The sequence below is a fragment of the Anabrus simplex genome, chromosome 1 (genome assembly GCF_040414725.1).
Source record: "Anabrus simplex isolate iqAnaSimp1 chromosome 1, ASM4041472v1, whole genome shotgun sequence".
Classification (NCBI taxonomy): Eukaryota; Metazoa; Arthropoda; class Insecta; order Orthoptera; family Tettigoniidae; genus Anabrus; species Anabrus simplex.
This window is the reverse complement of record NC_090265.1, coordinates 1,177,811,190-1,177,829,439: the sequence shown is the minus strand read 5'-3', so window position 1 is coordinate 1,177,829,439 and position 18,250 is coordinate 1,177,811,190. Positions and strand designations below refer to the sequence as shown.

The window sequence follows — 18,250 nt, the reverse complement described above, 5'->3', positions numbered from 1 at the left end:
CCTCCATGTGCTCAGGTGGCTAGGACTATACAATTCACCGGTGGTCCATAACCCGTTTGAGGAGAGATCCTCACTTGGACTATGTGCAAGTAGGGTAGCATCCTGCTTCATGAATTCACCAACCTCAGAACATTTTAAGCAAGCCTTAGACCTATGGGAGTAACAGAGTCCCACTCCCATTTGATAGGCGAGGGACTCCTTGGAAACAACTTGGCAAACAAAATGGAATTCGATGGGGAGCTATCAATATTAATGGGGCTTATGGAAGAAAGAAAGTAGAACTGGCTGAGTCTGCAAAGAGGATGCATCTGGATGTGCTAGGATTAAGTGATATTCAGGCAACGGGAGATAACGAGGAAGAGATAGGAGATTATAAAGTGTAATTGACGGGTGTTAGAAAGGCATTGAGAGGAAGTTGGATGAAACCCAGTGTGGTTTCAGACCACAGAGAGGCTGTCAGGATCAGATTTTCAGTATGCGCCAGATAATTGAAAAATGCTTCGAGAGGAATAGGCAGTTGTTTCATAGATCTAGAGAAAGCATATGACAGGGTACCGAGGGAAAAGATGTTCGCTATACTGGGGGATTATGGAATTAAAGGTGGATTATTAAAATCAATCAAAGGCATTTATGTTGACAATTGGGTTTCAGTGAGAATTGATGGTAAATGAGTTCTTGGTTCAGGGTACTTACAGGGATTAGACAGGGCTGTAATCTTTCACCTTTGCTGTTCGTAGTTTACATGGATCATCTGCTGAAAGGTATAAAATGGCAGGGAAGGATTCAGTTAGGTGGAAATGTAGTAAGCAGTCTGGCCTATGCTGACGACTTGGTCTTAATGGCAGATTGTGCCAAAAGCCTGCAGTCTAATATCTTGGAACTTGAAAATATGTGCAATGAGTATGGTATGAAAATTAGCCTCTCAAAGACTAAACTGATGTCAGTAGGTAAGAAATTCAACAGAATTGAATGTCAGATAGGTGACACAAAGCTAGAACAGGTCGATTATTTCAAGTATTTAGGTTGCGTGTTCTCCCAGGATGGTAATATAGTAAGTGAGATTGAATCAAGATGTCGTAAAGCTAATGCAGTGAGCTCACAGTTGCGATCAACAGTACTCTGTAAGAAGGAAGTCTGCTCCCAGACAAAACTGTCTTTACATTGGTCTGTTTTCAGACCAACTTTGCTTTATGGGAGCAAATGGTGGGTGGACTTAGGATATCTTATTCATAAGTTAGAAGTAACAGACATGAAAGTAGCAAGAATGATTGCTGGTACAAACAGGTGGGAACAATGGCAGGATGGTACTCAGAATTAGGAGATAAAGGATAATTTAGGAATGAACTTCATGGATGAAGCTGTTCACATAACCCGGCTTTGGTGGTGGGGTCATGTGAGGCGAATGGAGGAGGATAGGTTACCTAGGAGAATATTGGATTCTGTTATGGAGGGTAAGAGAAGTAGAGGTAGACCAAGACGACGATGGTTAGACTCAGTTTCTAACGATTTAAAGATAAGAGGTATAGAGCTAAATGAGGCCACAACACTAGTTGCAAATCGAGGATTGTGGCGACGTTTAGTAAATTCACAGAGGCTTGCAGACTGAATGCTGAAAGGCATAAGAGTCTAGCCAAGTTACGCAAAGACAACGATTTCCTAAAGCAATGTATATCACTTAACTTGACACCTAATTTTCTAAGAAGCAATAAAAAGAAACATCGGACTTCACCTCAAACCATCAAAACTCAAAACAAAACAAACAAAATATGGTTAAGAGACGAAATTAAATTATTGTACAGGAAGAAATATTTTTTGAATCAGAAATTATACGACACTCACCTCGCAGCGACTAAACTACTTTCAAACGCACAATGGACACTATTCTATCAAGAAGTAGAGAACAAATTATTCTACGAACTAGCCAAAAAACAGTCAAATTTGGAGAATAAACTCAACAAGCTAAAAAACTGCCAACTACATAACCAACAAACTAGAAACTCCAATAGTAACATGTTCGATCGTACGCAGTTTCATCCAGCTGTTGTTAATCTATCTAACACGCCCTTAAGTGAAAGTGAACACTTAACTTTATCCAAAGGACCGAAACACAACTGGCCAAACTTGAACAGCCTCAACATAGCCGCTACTATGATCACAGAATCAGAGCTAGCCATCAGCAAAATGCCGGAAGACACGCAAAATGAGGTTAGAACCGATGTTAAAAGGAAACTGACTGATATCCTCCACAATTTAACCAACCCCGCAAATAACCTCAATAATAAAGAAAAAATTGCTGAACAATAGCGCATATACGCCCTCAAGAAGAAAATTAAAGACAACGAACTCATCGTAACCAAAGCTGACAAAGGCAATGCAACAGTTATCATGGATAAAAAAGTATATATTGAAAAAACAAAAACTTTTTCACAGACAGCTCATTTTCCATAATCAAAAAAGACCCCACCCAAAAAATTCAAAAACTACTTTAAAAAACTCTTAAAAACACTTCATTTTTATTTACCGAACAGGAAAAATCCAAACTCATACATATGAACCCAGGACTCCCCACTGCTAAAGCTCTTCCCAAAATTCACAAAACCAGAATTCCCATCCGGCCAATTATCAACTATAGACCGAGCCCCTTATACAGAATATCACAATTCATCCAATGTTTCTTAAGAAAAAATTATCAATTCTTATCCAAAAAGTCTATTAAAAACACATCTGAGCTAGTAGAAAAACTAAACAAGTTCAATTTGCAACCGGATCACTCCATCCACTCTTTCGATATTGTAAACATGTACCCAAGCATACAAGTATCAAAATTAATTCCGATAATTATAAACAATTTAAACAAAAACAGCCACTTAAGCAAACTAGAGATACAAGACTTTATCACAATATTAAAACTTATCATCGACAATAACTTCTTCACTTTTGACAATGTCATATATCAACAAAATGGTTTGGCAATGGGGTCACCGGCCTCAGGTATCTTAGCAGAAATATACCTGCACTTCCTCGAACACACCAAAATTGACAACGAATTCGAAAACATTCTCTTTTGGGCCAGATATGTCGACGATGTCTTTGTAATCATGAATGAGAAATCAATTAATGCACCCACCACCCTCTTAAGACTCAACAATATTGATCCTCATATCAAATTCACACTAGAATCCGAATCAAATCAAAAAATCAACTTTCTAGATTTATCCATCACTAGAAACTCAGATTCTTTCAGTTATAAAATTTTCAGAAAACCCACTCAAACAGCCTCCACCATTCGCCAGGATTCAGTGCACCCCCAGTCCCACAAACGAGCCACATACAACAGCCTAGTTCACCGAGCCTTCAGCATACCTATGTCCAATAAAGATCTAAAAAACGAACTCAACACAATCCGCGGAATCGCAAAATTCAACGGCTTCAGCAATCATTTTATAGAAAGGATAATCAATAAACACAAACATCGCCCAAAAACTACCCTCAAAAAAGAAATAACCAAACCTCTAACATTTTCCACCTTCACGTTCAACAATGATATCTACAAGTTAACCAACATCTTTAAGAAACAAGGCGTTAAAATAGCCTTCAAAACCAACAATAAGAACATGAATGTTTTATACAATACTTCACACATCAACAAGACCAGCAGTTTTTTAAAATCAGGAGTTTATAGGATCAAATGTACCACCTGTAAAAAAACCTACATCGGGCAAACCGGGAGAAACTTCATTATCAGATACCACGAGCACACTAACGCAATAAAATACAACAAGTTTTCAGCCATCGGCCAACACATGCAAGATTATAACCATAATTTCACCAATATTGAACAAGACATGGACATCCTCGTATTAGCAAACAAGGGCCCTTTACTGAACATAATGGAAAATTACTACATACACCTAGACCAATACTTTAATGCCAGTCACAATCTCAATGAAATCTCAGAGAAACCCAACATACTCTTCGATCTACTTATCACTTTCCTCAGAAACAATAATGCAGCCAACCTAAACTCAATCCTAAATTTAATCAAAGGTACTTTTCCAAGACAATTACACTTTCTCCCGCACCCTTCAGCCCCACCTTAAGCCCTCTTCCTAAGCCATATTTCATTTCAATACAAGAACTTACTGATTTCCATGATTATAATTTTTACAACACCCTTTTATACTTTATTCTTTGTTAAAAACCTCTTAGTATGTATATTCCTTGTATTATTAACTATTACCATAACATCTCACTTCACTTGTTATTCTTTAAAATAATATTGTCTTAGGATTTCGCCACAAATGATCTTTGCTCCAATACGGCTGATGATGACCCCTAGATGGGTCGAAACTAGTACCGTATAATTTTGTAATTTTGTGAATATATTGTATTGAAAAGGTGGAAACATTTACGTTATTATTATTATTATTACTTATATATTATTCTCAGTTCAATACGGACCAAAAACATGAAATTCATAACCATCCATACCAGTATGACACCAAGAGCAAGGCGCTCAACAGCGGCAGTAAGCTCCACAGCACCGTGTACTGTCCAGGGAGGATGTTCAGTATGGATCAGAACTATGGGGAGGATCAGACGATGTCCCAGGAGATGGAGGCAGCGATGGCAATGACACAGCCAGTGGGACCCCCTCTAGGAGGCGGAGAACCAATGGAGTCCGAGCCAACAACCAACAAACGAGGGTGCCACCTGACAGAACAAAGGTACGAACAAGAGGAAAGCCAGCGGAGCTTCAAATGCCATGAGAGGACCTGTGGATCACTATTACCAGGAACAAAGACACCATCGACCAGACTCAGTGGACCCACCATGGGAAGGTAGTGATCCTCGATGGAACTGCCGGGCTGCGAACTGTGGACTTCGACAGCACCAACAGGAGGGCTGTGTGACTGAGGTAGTCTGTGTGTAGTTAAATAGTGAGGACCAAGAGAGTGTGACAAAGTGTGGAAATTGCTTCAAGGTATAGCATGTGCCGATTCAATTGTGAAACACACTGTAACTTCTAGAATGGTAATAGGCACTAGAATGATGGAGAATATTCTGTACATTATAATCTATGTGTTAGGTACTCTAGAGTTTTCAAGAAGCTATTTCTTGTAACGTATCTTCCTGCAAGCCTGGAAGGAGATGATCTTGACCATGACAAGAGAGTTATTGGTTAGAGAGGAATTCTAAAAGTGAAGACCAAAAGCTGAGTGTAAGAATGAAAAATGAAGTAGAAATAAAAGATCATATGAAGAGTCACAAAATATTACTCATTTAGTCTTTTTTCCAGCCCCGTGCTTGTATAGATCAGGTTGGGTTGGTGTTGACCTCCACACTGAATAGCGACCGTTCTGATGTTGTGTTGGTGGGGGAAACGGCAGGTGAGGGGAGTGAGAGTGAGTGGAAGAATAGGGGGGATGGACCAGTAATGCGTGTTGCGACAGACTTAATTGAGCTTTGCTTAAGATCTTTCTTGATTATTGTGTCAAACACGTTCATCTTTTTTTGGATTTCATTAAAATTATGGATGGGATCGGATGTTTGATCAAGGTTTATATAAATATTTTCTAAAATGTTTAACAAAGTTCCCTTTTCAGTTATATGTAGGATATCTAGATCTTTATCTATGGCAGAGAATGAGTGATTGTGATCTTCCATGTGTTCACTCATAGCGGATAATATTTTGTAATTAGCTGCAATAAAATGTTCTCTGTAGCGGATTTGAAAGTTTCATCCAGTCTGTCCAATATAACTGGCGTTCGCACTGGTTACACATCAAATTGTAGACCCCAGATTGCAAATGCTTGTCGGATTTATTAAGTGTGTTTGTTTTATAGAAAAGTTTAGAAGTAGTGTTGTTAGTACTAATGGCAATATTGAGTTTTTTTTTTTTTTTTTTTTATGTTTGAGATTTGGTATTTCTTTAGCCCCTCATTGGAATGATATTCTTTTCAAAAACATGTTAATCTGAGACTATTTCAAATCATTTCAAAAAACACGACACTTTGAATAAAAGGCTAATAAATTTAAAAGCCAACAATTCGGCATCCTTTTCAAAAATCATTCACACTCTCCAACATGAACAAGAAGTCAACCATGAATTTCAATCTCCAGTTATGAATCTCACGAATTTAGACTGGAATGAGATCGACTTAGAGATCCTCAGCAAGGGACCTAAACATAACTGGGTCAACTTTCCTAACATAATCAACACTGTAGCGGAATTAGAATTGGCCATCAGCAAATTATCCTATGAGAAATAAGATTAAATTAGATAGAAAATAAAGAAAAAACTGCAGAATCTGTTCACAGAATAACTTGCAAAAATACCCAGCATCCCAACTAAACACATCTTAAAAATGAGAGAAAAAAAAAAAATAATGGCATAATAGTTACAAAGGCAGATAAGTGAAACACCACGGTTCTAATGGATAAGAATCATTATGTCAGTAAAACAGAACTTTTCTTTTCCGATAAGAGTTTCTCTGTCATAACTAAAGATCTCACTAATAAAATCCAAAAAAGCCTTAAAGGAATTTTAAATAATATTGAAACCCTTTCCAATGAACAACAAATTTCAAAAGTTATTTTAATGAATCCCAAGCTCCCACTGCTAAATCTTTACCAAAGGTTCATAAGACCAATGTTCGAATCAGGCCAATCATTATTTTCAAAAGTAGTCCAACTTACAATGTTTCGCGTTTCACACAAAAATTATTGGCTAAATATTATACATTTTCCAGTAGAACCTCTGTCAAAAATTTTGTAGAATTCAGTAACATCACAAATAAACCTAAATTAAATCCAAATCACACTATGCACTCGTTCGATATTACGAATATGTACACTAACATTCCCATAGCTGAAACAATTAACCTAGTTAAAGTTAACCTGTTGGAAGTGTGGTTTTCTCATAAAAATAAAATTTCATGTGTATATAGTTTTAAGGAATACAACATTGAGGTTATGTGTCGGTAACTCAGATAATTGAATGGAGTGGTTTATCTTCCGGTTGCTTTGTTCTTTGAACGTTTGAACTGCGTGGTGTGTGTGATGCTCAGTTGTAGTTAACAGCTCGTAATAAATGGATGTGTGTCATGAAGCTGGTGTTTCAATGGTATAATTTGATTACCTAAACCGGTGTAACGAGCAGAAATGAAGATATGTCAAAAGGTTATGGGCCAGAGCTCCAGAGCGCCAAAACAACGCAGTAAATTTCGAACAATATAAGTGGAAATGGAGTAATGAGAATTACATCGGACGAAGCAAGTTGTGACATTATTGATGGTAAAAATGGCGACCTTGTGGACCAGTGAAGAAACACTGAATAGGAATTTGGCCAAGCTTACAGTGGAGAACTATTTTTCGTGGGCATTAAAGGTGAAACAAGAGCTGTTGTTGAAAGATGTATGGGAATCAGTAATTGGGTATGAGGATACACCAGTTTGTCAACTGCCTCAGACAGAAACAAAGCGGCGAGCGTGAAACAATGTGATCGCGTTAGCGGTTATTTTCAAATATGTCGGATTTGACGAAACTGACCATCTCGAAAGTGAAGGCGAGATTACTCACGGAGGAAAGCAGAAGGAAACTTCAGCAAAATGGAGGAAACGCTTACAACACTGGAAAACGTGAGGAGGATGAAGCTCAAGCCATGTTGTTCAACAGAGGTAAGATATCAAGAAAGAAAGCGTGGGATGAGGAAAATATAGTTGCTACAATTGCGGTAAACAGGGACATGTATCTAAATATTGTCACATTACCCAAAAGTGCTTCAATTGTGGTAAGTCGGGACATTATTCAAAAGTATGTCCAACAATGAAAAGTGACGAATCATTGCAGGAGAGTAGATCAGTGAATGCGAGTGGAAAAGTGGTAAGTTCAGAAATTATACATGTAGTAGATAAAGCAATGAGCATGGTAGTTTCTGTAGGACCTGAGAAAATTAAAGATTGGCTGTTCGATTCAGGTGCATCCCATCATATGTGTCCAACAAAGGAGATGTTTATAGACATGTTAACAAATGTAACCGGGAATGTAGAAATAGGAGATAACAGTAAGCTGGATATCAAAGGTATAGGTAAGGTGAAAGTAAAAATGTCCACAGGATGGACAATTACATTTACAGACGTGTTGTATGAACCAAACTTAGGTGCGAATTTAATATCAGTTGGTAAGTTAACCAGCAAAGGTTTCAAAGTAGGATTTGCAAGTGAGAAAGCAGTGATTGTAGATAAGAATGGAGATGAAACATTGTTTGTTGCAAACAGGAGGAATGATGTGTATGTAGTACAAATAGAGGGGAGAAACGATATTGTAGCTGTGAATGGCTGTGATCAAATAATAGATCAAGAATGAAATAACAATGTAGCATTTAAAAGTGTTGGGCAGGTTAGGTTGTGGCATGAGAGATATGGACATGTTCATTCTGAAGCTTTGTTTAAATTGCCTATGGTAGAATTGAAAAGGAGTAATGATATTAATACTTGTTCTGTATGCATTCAGGAGAAACTAAGTAACAACGGAGTACCTAAGTCTTGTGAGCGTAAGGCAGAAAAACCACTTGATGTTGTGCACACTGATGTAGTTGGAAAAATTAGTCCACCATCACTTGGGAAAGCTCAATATATTGATGAATGATTGATGAATACTCCAGATTTAATGTGGCTGTATGTGTGAAAAATAAGGATGAAGTATTGGAGGTGTTTAATAGGTATCAGGCAAATGCAGAAAAGTTACATGGTGTAGGAATTAAGTAGTGCAATCTGACAATGGTACAGAGTATACATGTAGCGGGTTTCAAGCAAAATTGCAAAAATGTGGTATTACTCATAGGAGATCTGTACTGTATACTCCACAACAAAATGGATTATCAGAGAGGCAGAATAGAATGATGTTTGATACTGTTAGATGTCTATTGATCCAATCAGGGTTACCAAAGGAATTCTGGGGAGAAGCAGTAATGACTGCAGTGTACTTAAGAAATAGGTGCCCATCCTCAGCAATAAATTTTCAGATACCATATGAACTGTGGTTCAATAGGAAGTTGGATCAGGAAGAAATAGGTAGATTGAAAGTATATGGATGTCAGGCGTGGGCTGTGAGGACAGACAGCAGGAAGTTAGATCCCAGAGCAGAGTCATGCATTATGATAGGGTACAAGGCAGGTACTACAGATGGATATAGGTTATGGAGTCTTGAAAGGAAAAAGGTAATAGTGAGGAGAAGTGTGGTATTTGAGGAGCAGATATTTCCCTTTAAGGTGAAAAGTCCTGAAATTGATATCAAGGAAAAGATAAATGTACCAAAGGCAGAGGGTAGTGAAACATACTTTGACATACTGTGCACTGGAGATTCAGAGATAAAATTAGGGACTGAGTTAGACACAGAGAAGGATGGAGAGGAAACATTGGCTGTTGAGTCAACGACTGGAGGGGAACAACTAGAGGTTGAGTCTATAGCAATACAAGAGCCAGGGAATAGTCTGAGAAGGTCAATAAGAGAGAGGAAAGGTAAGACTTGTGCAGACTGTAAGGCAGTGATGGAAGTTAGACATGCGAATGTAGTGGAACCTAGAACAGTTGAGGAGGCTATGTCAAGCCAAGAGTCTGCTAACTGGATGGAAGCCATGAAAGTGGAGATCAATGAGATGAGAAAGAAGGATGTTTGGGAAATTGTAAAAAGACCAGAAAATGTCAATATAATTAGTTCTAAGTGGGTGTTTTCATTGAAATATGACAGTGAGGGTAACATCTAGAAATATAAGGCCAGGTTGGTTGCTCAAGGTTTTAAAAGACAGATGAACCTTAGTTTTGATGAAACATTTAGTCCTGTTATAAAGAGGAAAACAATGAGACTGTTAATAGGTATTGCAGTACGTAAAGGTTGGACTGTAGAACATCTAGATGTAACTAGTGCTTACTTAAATAGTGAAATCAGTTGTACTGTATACATGGAACAACCAGAATTGTTCATAGAAAAAAATGTCCAAAACTATGTATGTAAATTGAAGAAAAGCGTCTATGGACTACCTAACTTGAGTAAAGACTGGAATGTTTGTGTTGATGCTATAATTAGAAGATTAGATTTTAAGAGATGTATCAAAGAACCATGTGTGTATGTAAAGGAGTGTTGTATTACTGGCTTGTATGTTGACGACATACTTGTAATAGGTGACAAAGAGGTTGTTAAATTGGTTAAAATAAGGTTGGCAAATGAGTTATAGATTAAAGATCTAGGGAAAGCAACAAACTTACTGTCAATAAAAGTAGAACAGACAAAAGAAGGGGTTATGTTGAGTCAAAGTTTGTACATTGACAAATTACATGCTGATTTTTCCATGAGTGACTGTAAACCGAGTAAGACTATTTTACCAAGTGGGTATTCAGCAGCTGAAAATGATGAGCAGGAATTTGATTGTACCATTTATCGCAGTGCAGTAGGAAGTTTGCTATATTTGTCAAATAATACTAGACCTGACATTGCATTTGCGGTAAGTAAAGTTAGTCAAAATTGTCAAAAACCTAAGATTAAAGATTGGAAAGAAGTGAAGCATATCATGAGATATCTATGTGGTACTAGAGATTTAAAGTTGTGTTTCAAAAATTGTGAGGAGTCAGTACAAGTTTTTTGTGATGCAGATTGGGGAGGAGATACTAAGTCTAGAAGATCAGTGAGTGGGTATGTAACCACAGTGGCAGGGGGAGCAGTATCATGGTATAGTAAGAAGCAGAGTTGTATTGCTAGATCTACCATGGATGCTGAATACATGGCAATGGCAGAGGTATCTCGAGAAGTAACTTGGATGAAAGATTTGCTATCAGAGCTAGGGTTGGAAAGCTTTATGGATATACCTTGTAAAGTTTTTGCTGACAATGCATCAGCAATTCAATTGAGTAAAAACAATATTGTGAGTGAAAGGTCAAAACATATTGACATCATGTACCATGTATATAGAGAGCTGGTAGAAAAGGGGTTCATTGAGTTTGTATATGTAGCATCAGAGAGAAATGCTGCAGACTTGTTCACAAAGAATTTATCTGGCAACAAGCTTAAGAGTTTGTATAAGCTTATAGGTTTGCGATGAGAGGACAACTGATTGAAGTGTAGTATTTTATTTTTTGAGACAAGGGGGGGAGTGTTGGAATGTTGTGATTTCTCATAAAAATAAAATGTCATGTGTATATAGTTTTAAGGATTACAACATTGAGGTTATGTGTCGGTAATTCAGATAATTGAGAGGAGTGATTTATCTTCCGGTTGCTTTGTTCTTTGAACGTTTGAACTGCGTGGTGTCTGTGATGCTCAGTTGTAGTTAACAGCTCATAATAAATGGATGTGTGTCATGAAGCTGGTGTTTCAATGGTATAATTTGATTACCTAAACCGGTGTAACGAGCAGAAATGAAGATATGACAACAAACCTAAACAAACATAAACTTTTAAGTAAACTTGAAATAGAAGAATTTTTACGTATTCTGAAGTTCATTCTCAGTAATTATTATTTTACATTTTGGAATTTGGAATTTGGAATTTTGGCAGAAATTTATAGGGACAGTCTGGAAAAAACCACATACTCAACAATTCACCAGGTATATTCCTTTGGTCAAGATACATAGATGACATTTTCACCATTATTGATAAACGTATCACTGACAGTACAACCATCCTTAACACATTGGAGACCGTGTCTTAAGGTGGCGTATGGGCAGGCAGACAGCCATATTTTGTTTTTAAAAAATTGTAGAAAATGGAAGGTAGGTTGCAATTGTAACACGTATATATCATCAAAGTGTCTATTCTACAGATTAAAAAGTTGCATTAAGATCTATTGAATACTTTTCACATTACACATTTTCCAATTGTATGCCTTTTGAAACAACAAAGTCTTACACATAATGAGCTTAAGTGTGCAATAGTTTGAAGCACTCAGGGACACAAAGTGCTACAGAACACATTGGATACCACCAGTACATCTCTTTTCTCGTTACTTTCCCATTTTCTGCTTTTACTTTATGTGCACAGGCTTTGCAAGTGCTTCCAAATCACCAAAAGTACCCGGCGAATGTAAATCAGTCCCTGCCTTTGAATTATCATCGCTTGCATCACTTTGTTCTAAATGAAAATCCAGTCATATGAAGATCATGAAACATTAGCTAAATAAACTACAAAGTGCAAAATCACACCTGGGTGAAATATGATAGAATAGGTTATAAATAGCTTCATCACTAACATGAAGTTTGAAATCAGGGTCTAGATCTGAATCATCTACCTCTTCTTCTGAACCATGGTCATAAAAATTCTCTTCTAAAATCTCTACAAACCAAAACACAGTTTAAACACTTCGCATGATGTAAACAAAACTCTGAATGCACGCGCCTTGAGCAGGTGGAAGGAAGGCTGGAAGCATGGAGTGTAGAAGCGAACTCGAGTGAAAATAAGCTGCTATAAGTTTGAGAAAACAACGACAGAGGACACAAATGCACGATATAGCTGTTATAAGAGTTCTTTACAGTGGTATGTATACTTTCCCCCCGATTCTCGACCTGGTTGTGTAGACAATATAACAAATACGCGGGCCCGAGTTAGCCTCGGGCGCAGTCAGTCTGAGCTGTTACCCCACCCCGATACACACTCGGGCTCAGTCTCCAATGTGTTAATAAGTTAAATACTTGTGACTCCTACATAAAATCCGCAGTTGAATCTGAAACAGACAGAACATTAATCTTAAGATTAGGAGAAGCAACAACTATCTAAAATTTGAAATCTTCAGAAAACCCACCCAGACAGCCAACATGATCAGATAAGATTCACTGTACCATGGCTCTCAAAAACAGGCCTCTTTTTATAGTATGATATTTAGAGCTTTGAACATTCCTATGTCCTAGAAAGCTTACAAGAAAGAAATTAACATCCACAATTCAGCACATCTTAATGGGTTTAATAGCAATTTTGTTGGCAGAATTCTCAATAAGATAAAAAATAAACCCACCACAATACTTAAAAAACAAATGAAAGAGATTACTGATTTTGTCACTTTTACTTTCAACAGCAAAAACCTATACCAAATCTCAAACATTTTTAAAAAACAGAACCTCAATGTTGCCTTTAGAACTAACAACACTACTTCTAAAATTTCTGTAACACAAACACACTTAACAAATCCAACAAACATTTGCAATCAGGGGTCTACAAGTTGACGTGTAACCAGTGCGACACCAGTTATGTTGGACAGACTGAGAGAAACTTTCAAATCCTCTATAAAGAACATTTTAATGCAGCTAATTACAAAAGATCTTTCGCTATGAGTGAACACATGAAAGGTAACAATCACTCATTCTCCACCATATATAAAGATAACTGAAAAGGGAACTTCATTTAACATTTTAGAAAATATTTATATAAACCTCGATCAAAAATCCAATCCCATTCATCATTTTAACAAAATCCAAGAATAAACAAAAAATCGATTGAGATCTTAAGCAAATCTCAATTAAGTCTGTCACAGCACGCATTACTGGTCCGTCCCCCCATCCTTCCACCCACTCTCACTCCCCTCACTCACCGTTTGCCCCACCCAACACAACATCAGAAAGGTCGCTAGTCAGCGTGGAGGTCAACACCAACCCAACCTGATCTATACAAGCACGGGGCTGGAAAAAAGACTAAATGAGTTATATTTTGCAACTCTTCATATTATCCTTTACTTCTACTTCATTTTTCATTCTCATACTCAGATTTTGGTCTTCACTTTTAGATCCTGGCTATACTTGTATTCTCCATGAAAAAATGTAATGGATTTTTCAAAACTTCACTCAGTTTCCAGAAGCATGACAAATAGAACAACATTTAACAGTCTTCACAATTTTGAAGTATTTCCTCCAGCCAACCAATAGTTGTATTAAATACGGTTTGACCCACACTTACTACTAAATTTGTCCAAGTTTGAAGCCACATACATTTTAAACACAAATTTCCATTGCATTTGTTGATTGTATTTTAAGACTGAAACTATGTACATTTTAAACATAGATTTCCATTGCATTTGTTGATTGTATTTCATCTTAAGACTTTTATGTATCACTGTTTTTTTGTACGTGTCTTTCTTCTTTACGTTATTTTAGCTGATTATGACCTTTCGGCTAGGTCAAAACATGTCCTATGTAGCTTTTTAGACAGACCATTTATCAAATGGCAAACGTATATTGAACAGGTGGACTTTATACAATTAAATTCTTTTAGAATTTTGTCTTAGATATTTAAAGCCAATAAGGAACTGGAATGAAGTTCATGAATGGTGCATCCTAATGGAATTGCACACAAAAAGTAATAAGTATACAACCTGTGGAACGTGGTTTTCACCGAGGATGGAGACCTGTGGAGATTTCAGCTTCATCACTGTGGACAACACAGTGATCATGGAAGGTTACTAAAGGATGGGTGAAGCCTGGCTGGAGGCAGGTGCGATGGATCCTCTAAATAGAAGAGTACCAATCTTTGATGAAGTTATGATGGTGAGAATGGTGTGTAATGTTGCCAAGGGGATAGGTTAGTTTTGTCATGTAAATTCGAAAGGCTTATATTTTGTTTCACAGGAATATGTCCTGAATTTCTCAGTAAGATGTAGGATATCTTCTGTAATCATTTGTAGGTATTGTAAAGTACATGTGGACTCATGCATGGAGTCACAGTTTGCCATTTTATTTCATTTTCTCATTTTATAAAAAAAATATTATTTTTCTTCCATTAGTGTTTTTTACATTTTACTTTTCTTTTGACGTTGAAATGCAAAGCATATCTTGGGGTAAATGTGTAAATTAAAAGGGGATTGAGATGTAACTAATTAAAAGAGAAGGTTAGTTAGATAAGGGTATTTAAAGGGCATGCACTCACGTTTTCCTAGTAATGTGCATTAAGTGTGCACGAGTGTGAATGTTGGTGGAGCTGTGATCCACACCATTGTTAGTGTCATCTCTTTGTATATTTTCTAAGTGTGAACATGATTAATTTTGCGGTGTCAAGTGCGCATTGTCGTGATGTAGTGCGAAGTGGGGCTGCCCTCATCCACAGTGGATCACCATAGAATATTAGATTTGTAATCCAAGTATTTTTACTTTTCGATACCTTATGGACATAAATCAGGAAAAGTATTTTTTGTCAGGTACCTACCTGATATTCACTCAACAAATAAAGGTAATAACCTAAGAATGTATTTCATACTGAATGAATACTACCAGTTAAATGAGTTCCAGGATTTTAATACAGTTCTCACAAATTGTAGCTCGACAGCATAATTGTATGCATTAACACTCAGTAATGGTGCTGTTTAAAACAAGTTATTAAGTCACAGGACAATATAATTCACTTACCAAAAAATCATTACTGGGAGTGATCTTTTCCCCATTCACTGACCATGACACCTGTGGTGCAGGAATACCAGTAGTAGCACATTTGAGTAGTACACTGGAGCCCCTCAGAACTTCCAAGAAATTGGTCTCCAGTGTGACAGTTGGAAACTCTTCATACACTAAATCAGCCACTCCAACATCTGTTGAAAATATTTTACTAATCAAATTATGCTGAAATAATGAGAAGAAAAAAAAAAAAAGAAAGTGGGTAAACAGCAGAGAATTTTTTTTTAACTGCTATTTTGTTTGGGGCATTGATCTAGAAAGATCTTTTGCCCCTACTTGCACCATATGTCAGGAACCTGTGAGTATTTTGTAAATGGTGAAAGTGTAAAGTGTTGAATGTGAGGAAAGGAACGTTAAGGATGATACAAACACCCAGTCCCCAAGCCAGGGATATTAATCATTTACAATTAAAAACCCCAGACCCGGCCAAGAATCGAACCCGGGGCTGCCAGATGACAGGCGGACGCGTTGCCCCCTACACCGTGGGGCCAGACTCGAAAATGTTATGAAGATGGTAATAATCAACCTCGTGTCACTGACTGGGATGTCAGAAGAGGTGATTGATTTTATGGAGAAGGAGAATATAGCTAGGATGGGATTGAGTGAGGTTAACCGGAGAGGAAAAGGAAAGGAGTAGTTCAGGAAGGGATACACTCTCTACTGGGGTGGCGGATATAAGGAAAAGAATCTTCTTATTCTTCTTCATTCTCCACTTTTCCACATCTATGGGGTCGTACATGTGGATTTGGCCCTGTTTTATGGCAGGATGTCCTTCCTGATGCCAACCCTATATGGAGGAATGTAATCACTATTGTGTATTTCTGTGGTGGTTGGTAATGTGTTGTCTGATTATGAAGAGGAAAGTGTTGGGACAAACACAAATACCCAGTCCTCAAGCCAGAAGAATTAATCAGATGCAATTAAAATCCCCGACCCTCCGGGAATTGAACGCGGGACCCTCTGAACCAAAGGCCTCAATGCTGACCATTCAGCCAATGAGTCAGACGGCATAAGACAAAAAGATCTTAGATGAGTATGTAGATTATGTGGACAACATAAGTGAAGGATACAGTTAAGGACAGAGAATGGAGTTGAGGATTTCATCCAAGTGCATGCAGCTCAAACTGGATGAAAAAGAAAGATATCAACGATCTCCTGGAGACACAGGAGAGAGAAATAAAGGATGTGAAAGTGACTGTCATGGGATACTATAATGCAATGATGAGATGCAACAGAAAAGGAATGTTGTTAAAGGTAGGATTGTTAGGCAGTGGCATCTGGTTGATAAGACAGACATGAGAGAGTTTTTAAAAAGAAAACGTGAACAGTCTGTGGGATGGGTTTAAAGAACTTGTTGAGGAACGTGAAAACAGGTATGTACCTTTAAAGGTGGAAAGGAATGGTAATTAATTTTGTGTGGCTATTTCTAGCCGGGTGCATCCCTTGTAAGGCAGACCCTCCGATGAGGGTGGACGGTATCTGCCATTTGTAGGTAACTGCGTGTTATTGTGGTTGTTATGTGTGGTGTGTGAGTTGCAGGGATGTTGGGGACAGGACAAATACCCAGCCCCCGAGCCATTGGAATTAACCAATGAAGGTTAAAATCCCGACCCGGCCGGGAATTGAACCTGGGACCCTCTGAACCGAAGGCCAGTATGCTGACCATTCAGCCAACGAGTCGGACAAAAGGAATGGTAAAGACCTACCATATTATAACAGAGAAGTAAATAGACTAAGGAGGAGGAGCAGGTTGGAAAGAAATAAGAGTTAGAAATGGTTGTGGAAGTAAGGAGAAATTGAAGGAACTTACTAGGAATTTGAATTTAGCAGAGATGTCAGCTAAGGATAACATGATGGCAAGCATAATTGACAATCATACAAATTTTAGTGAAAAATGGAAGGGAATGTAGAAGGACTTTAAGTCAGAAGCAGGTTCCAAAAATTTCCAGGGATCATTAATGAACAAGGGGAGTGTGTATGCGAGGATCTTCAAAAGGCAGAAATATTCAGTCAGCAGAAAGACTGTTGGTTACAGGGATAATATCCACTTAGAGGAGGTGACTAATACTAAAGAAGTATTAAAATTTACCTATGATAACAATGATATTTACAATGAGATACAGAAGTTGAAAACTAGAAAACAGCTGGAATTCATAAGATTTGGGGGGATATACTAAAGACAATGGGTAGGGATATAGTACCATATCTGAAGTACTTATTTGATTACTGTTTTTATAAAGGAGCTATACCAAATGAATGGAGAGATGCTATAGTAGCCTCTGTGTATAAAGGAAACGGTGATAAACATGAAGCCGATAATTACAGCTCAGTCAGATTGACATGTATTGCATGTAAGCTTTGAGAAAGCATTCTTTCTGACTGTATTTGATACATTTGTGAAATGACTAACGGGTTTGACAGAACGCAGTTTAGATTTAAGAAATGTTATTCCACTGAAGCGCCAGCCCAGTGGTGTAGGGGTAGCGTGCCTGCCTCTTACCCGGAGGCCCCGGGTTTGATTCCCGGCTAGGTCAGGGACTTTTACCTGGACCTGAGGGTTGGTTCGAAGTCCACTCAGCCTACGTGATTAGAAATGAGGAGCTATCTGACGGTGAGATAGCGGCCCCGGTCTAGAAAGCCAAGAATAACGGCCGAGAGTATTCGTCGTGTTGACCATACGACACCTCGTAATCTGCAGGCCTTTGGGCTGAACAGCGGTTGCTTGGTAGACCAATGCCCTTGAAGGGTTGTAGTGCCATGGGGTTTGATGTTTTATTCCACTGAAGCTCAACTTGTAGGACTCCAGCAAACCACATATTTTAGATCCAG

General features: G+C 37.9%; 1 protein-coding gene across 1 annotated transcript in view; it reads right to left on the bottom strand.

The window, feature by feature from the left end:
• LOC136858421 (hemicentin-1) overlaps nt 1–18,250 on the bottom strand; it is a 357,960-nt gene that overhangs the window by 296,055 nt on the left and 43,655 nt on the right. Inside the window, exon 10 of the mRNA XM_067137953.2 lies at nt 15,377–15,555. Coding sequence (XP_066994054.2) covers nt 15,377–15,555 — 179 coding nt within the window. The remainder of the gene's footprint in view (nt 1–15,376; nt 15,556–18,250) is intronic.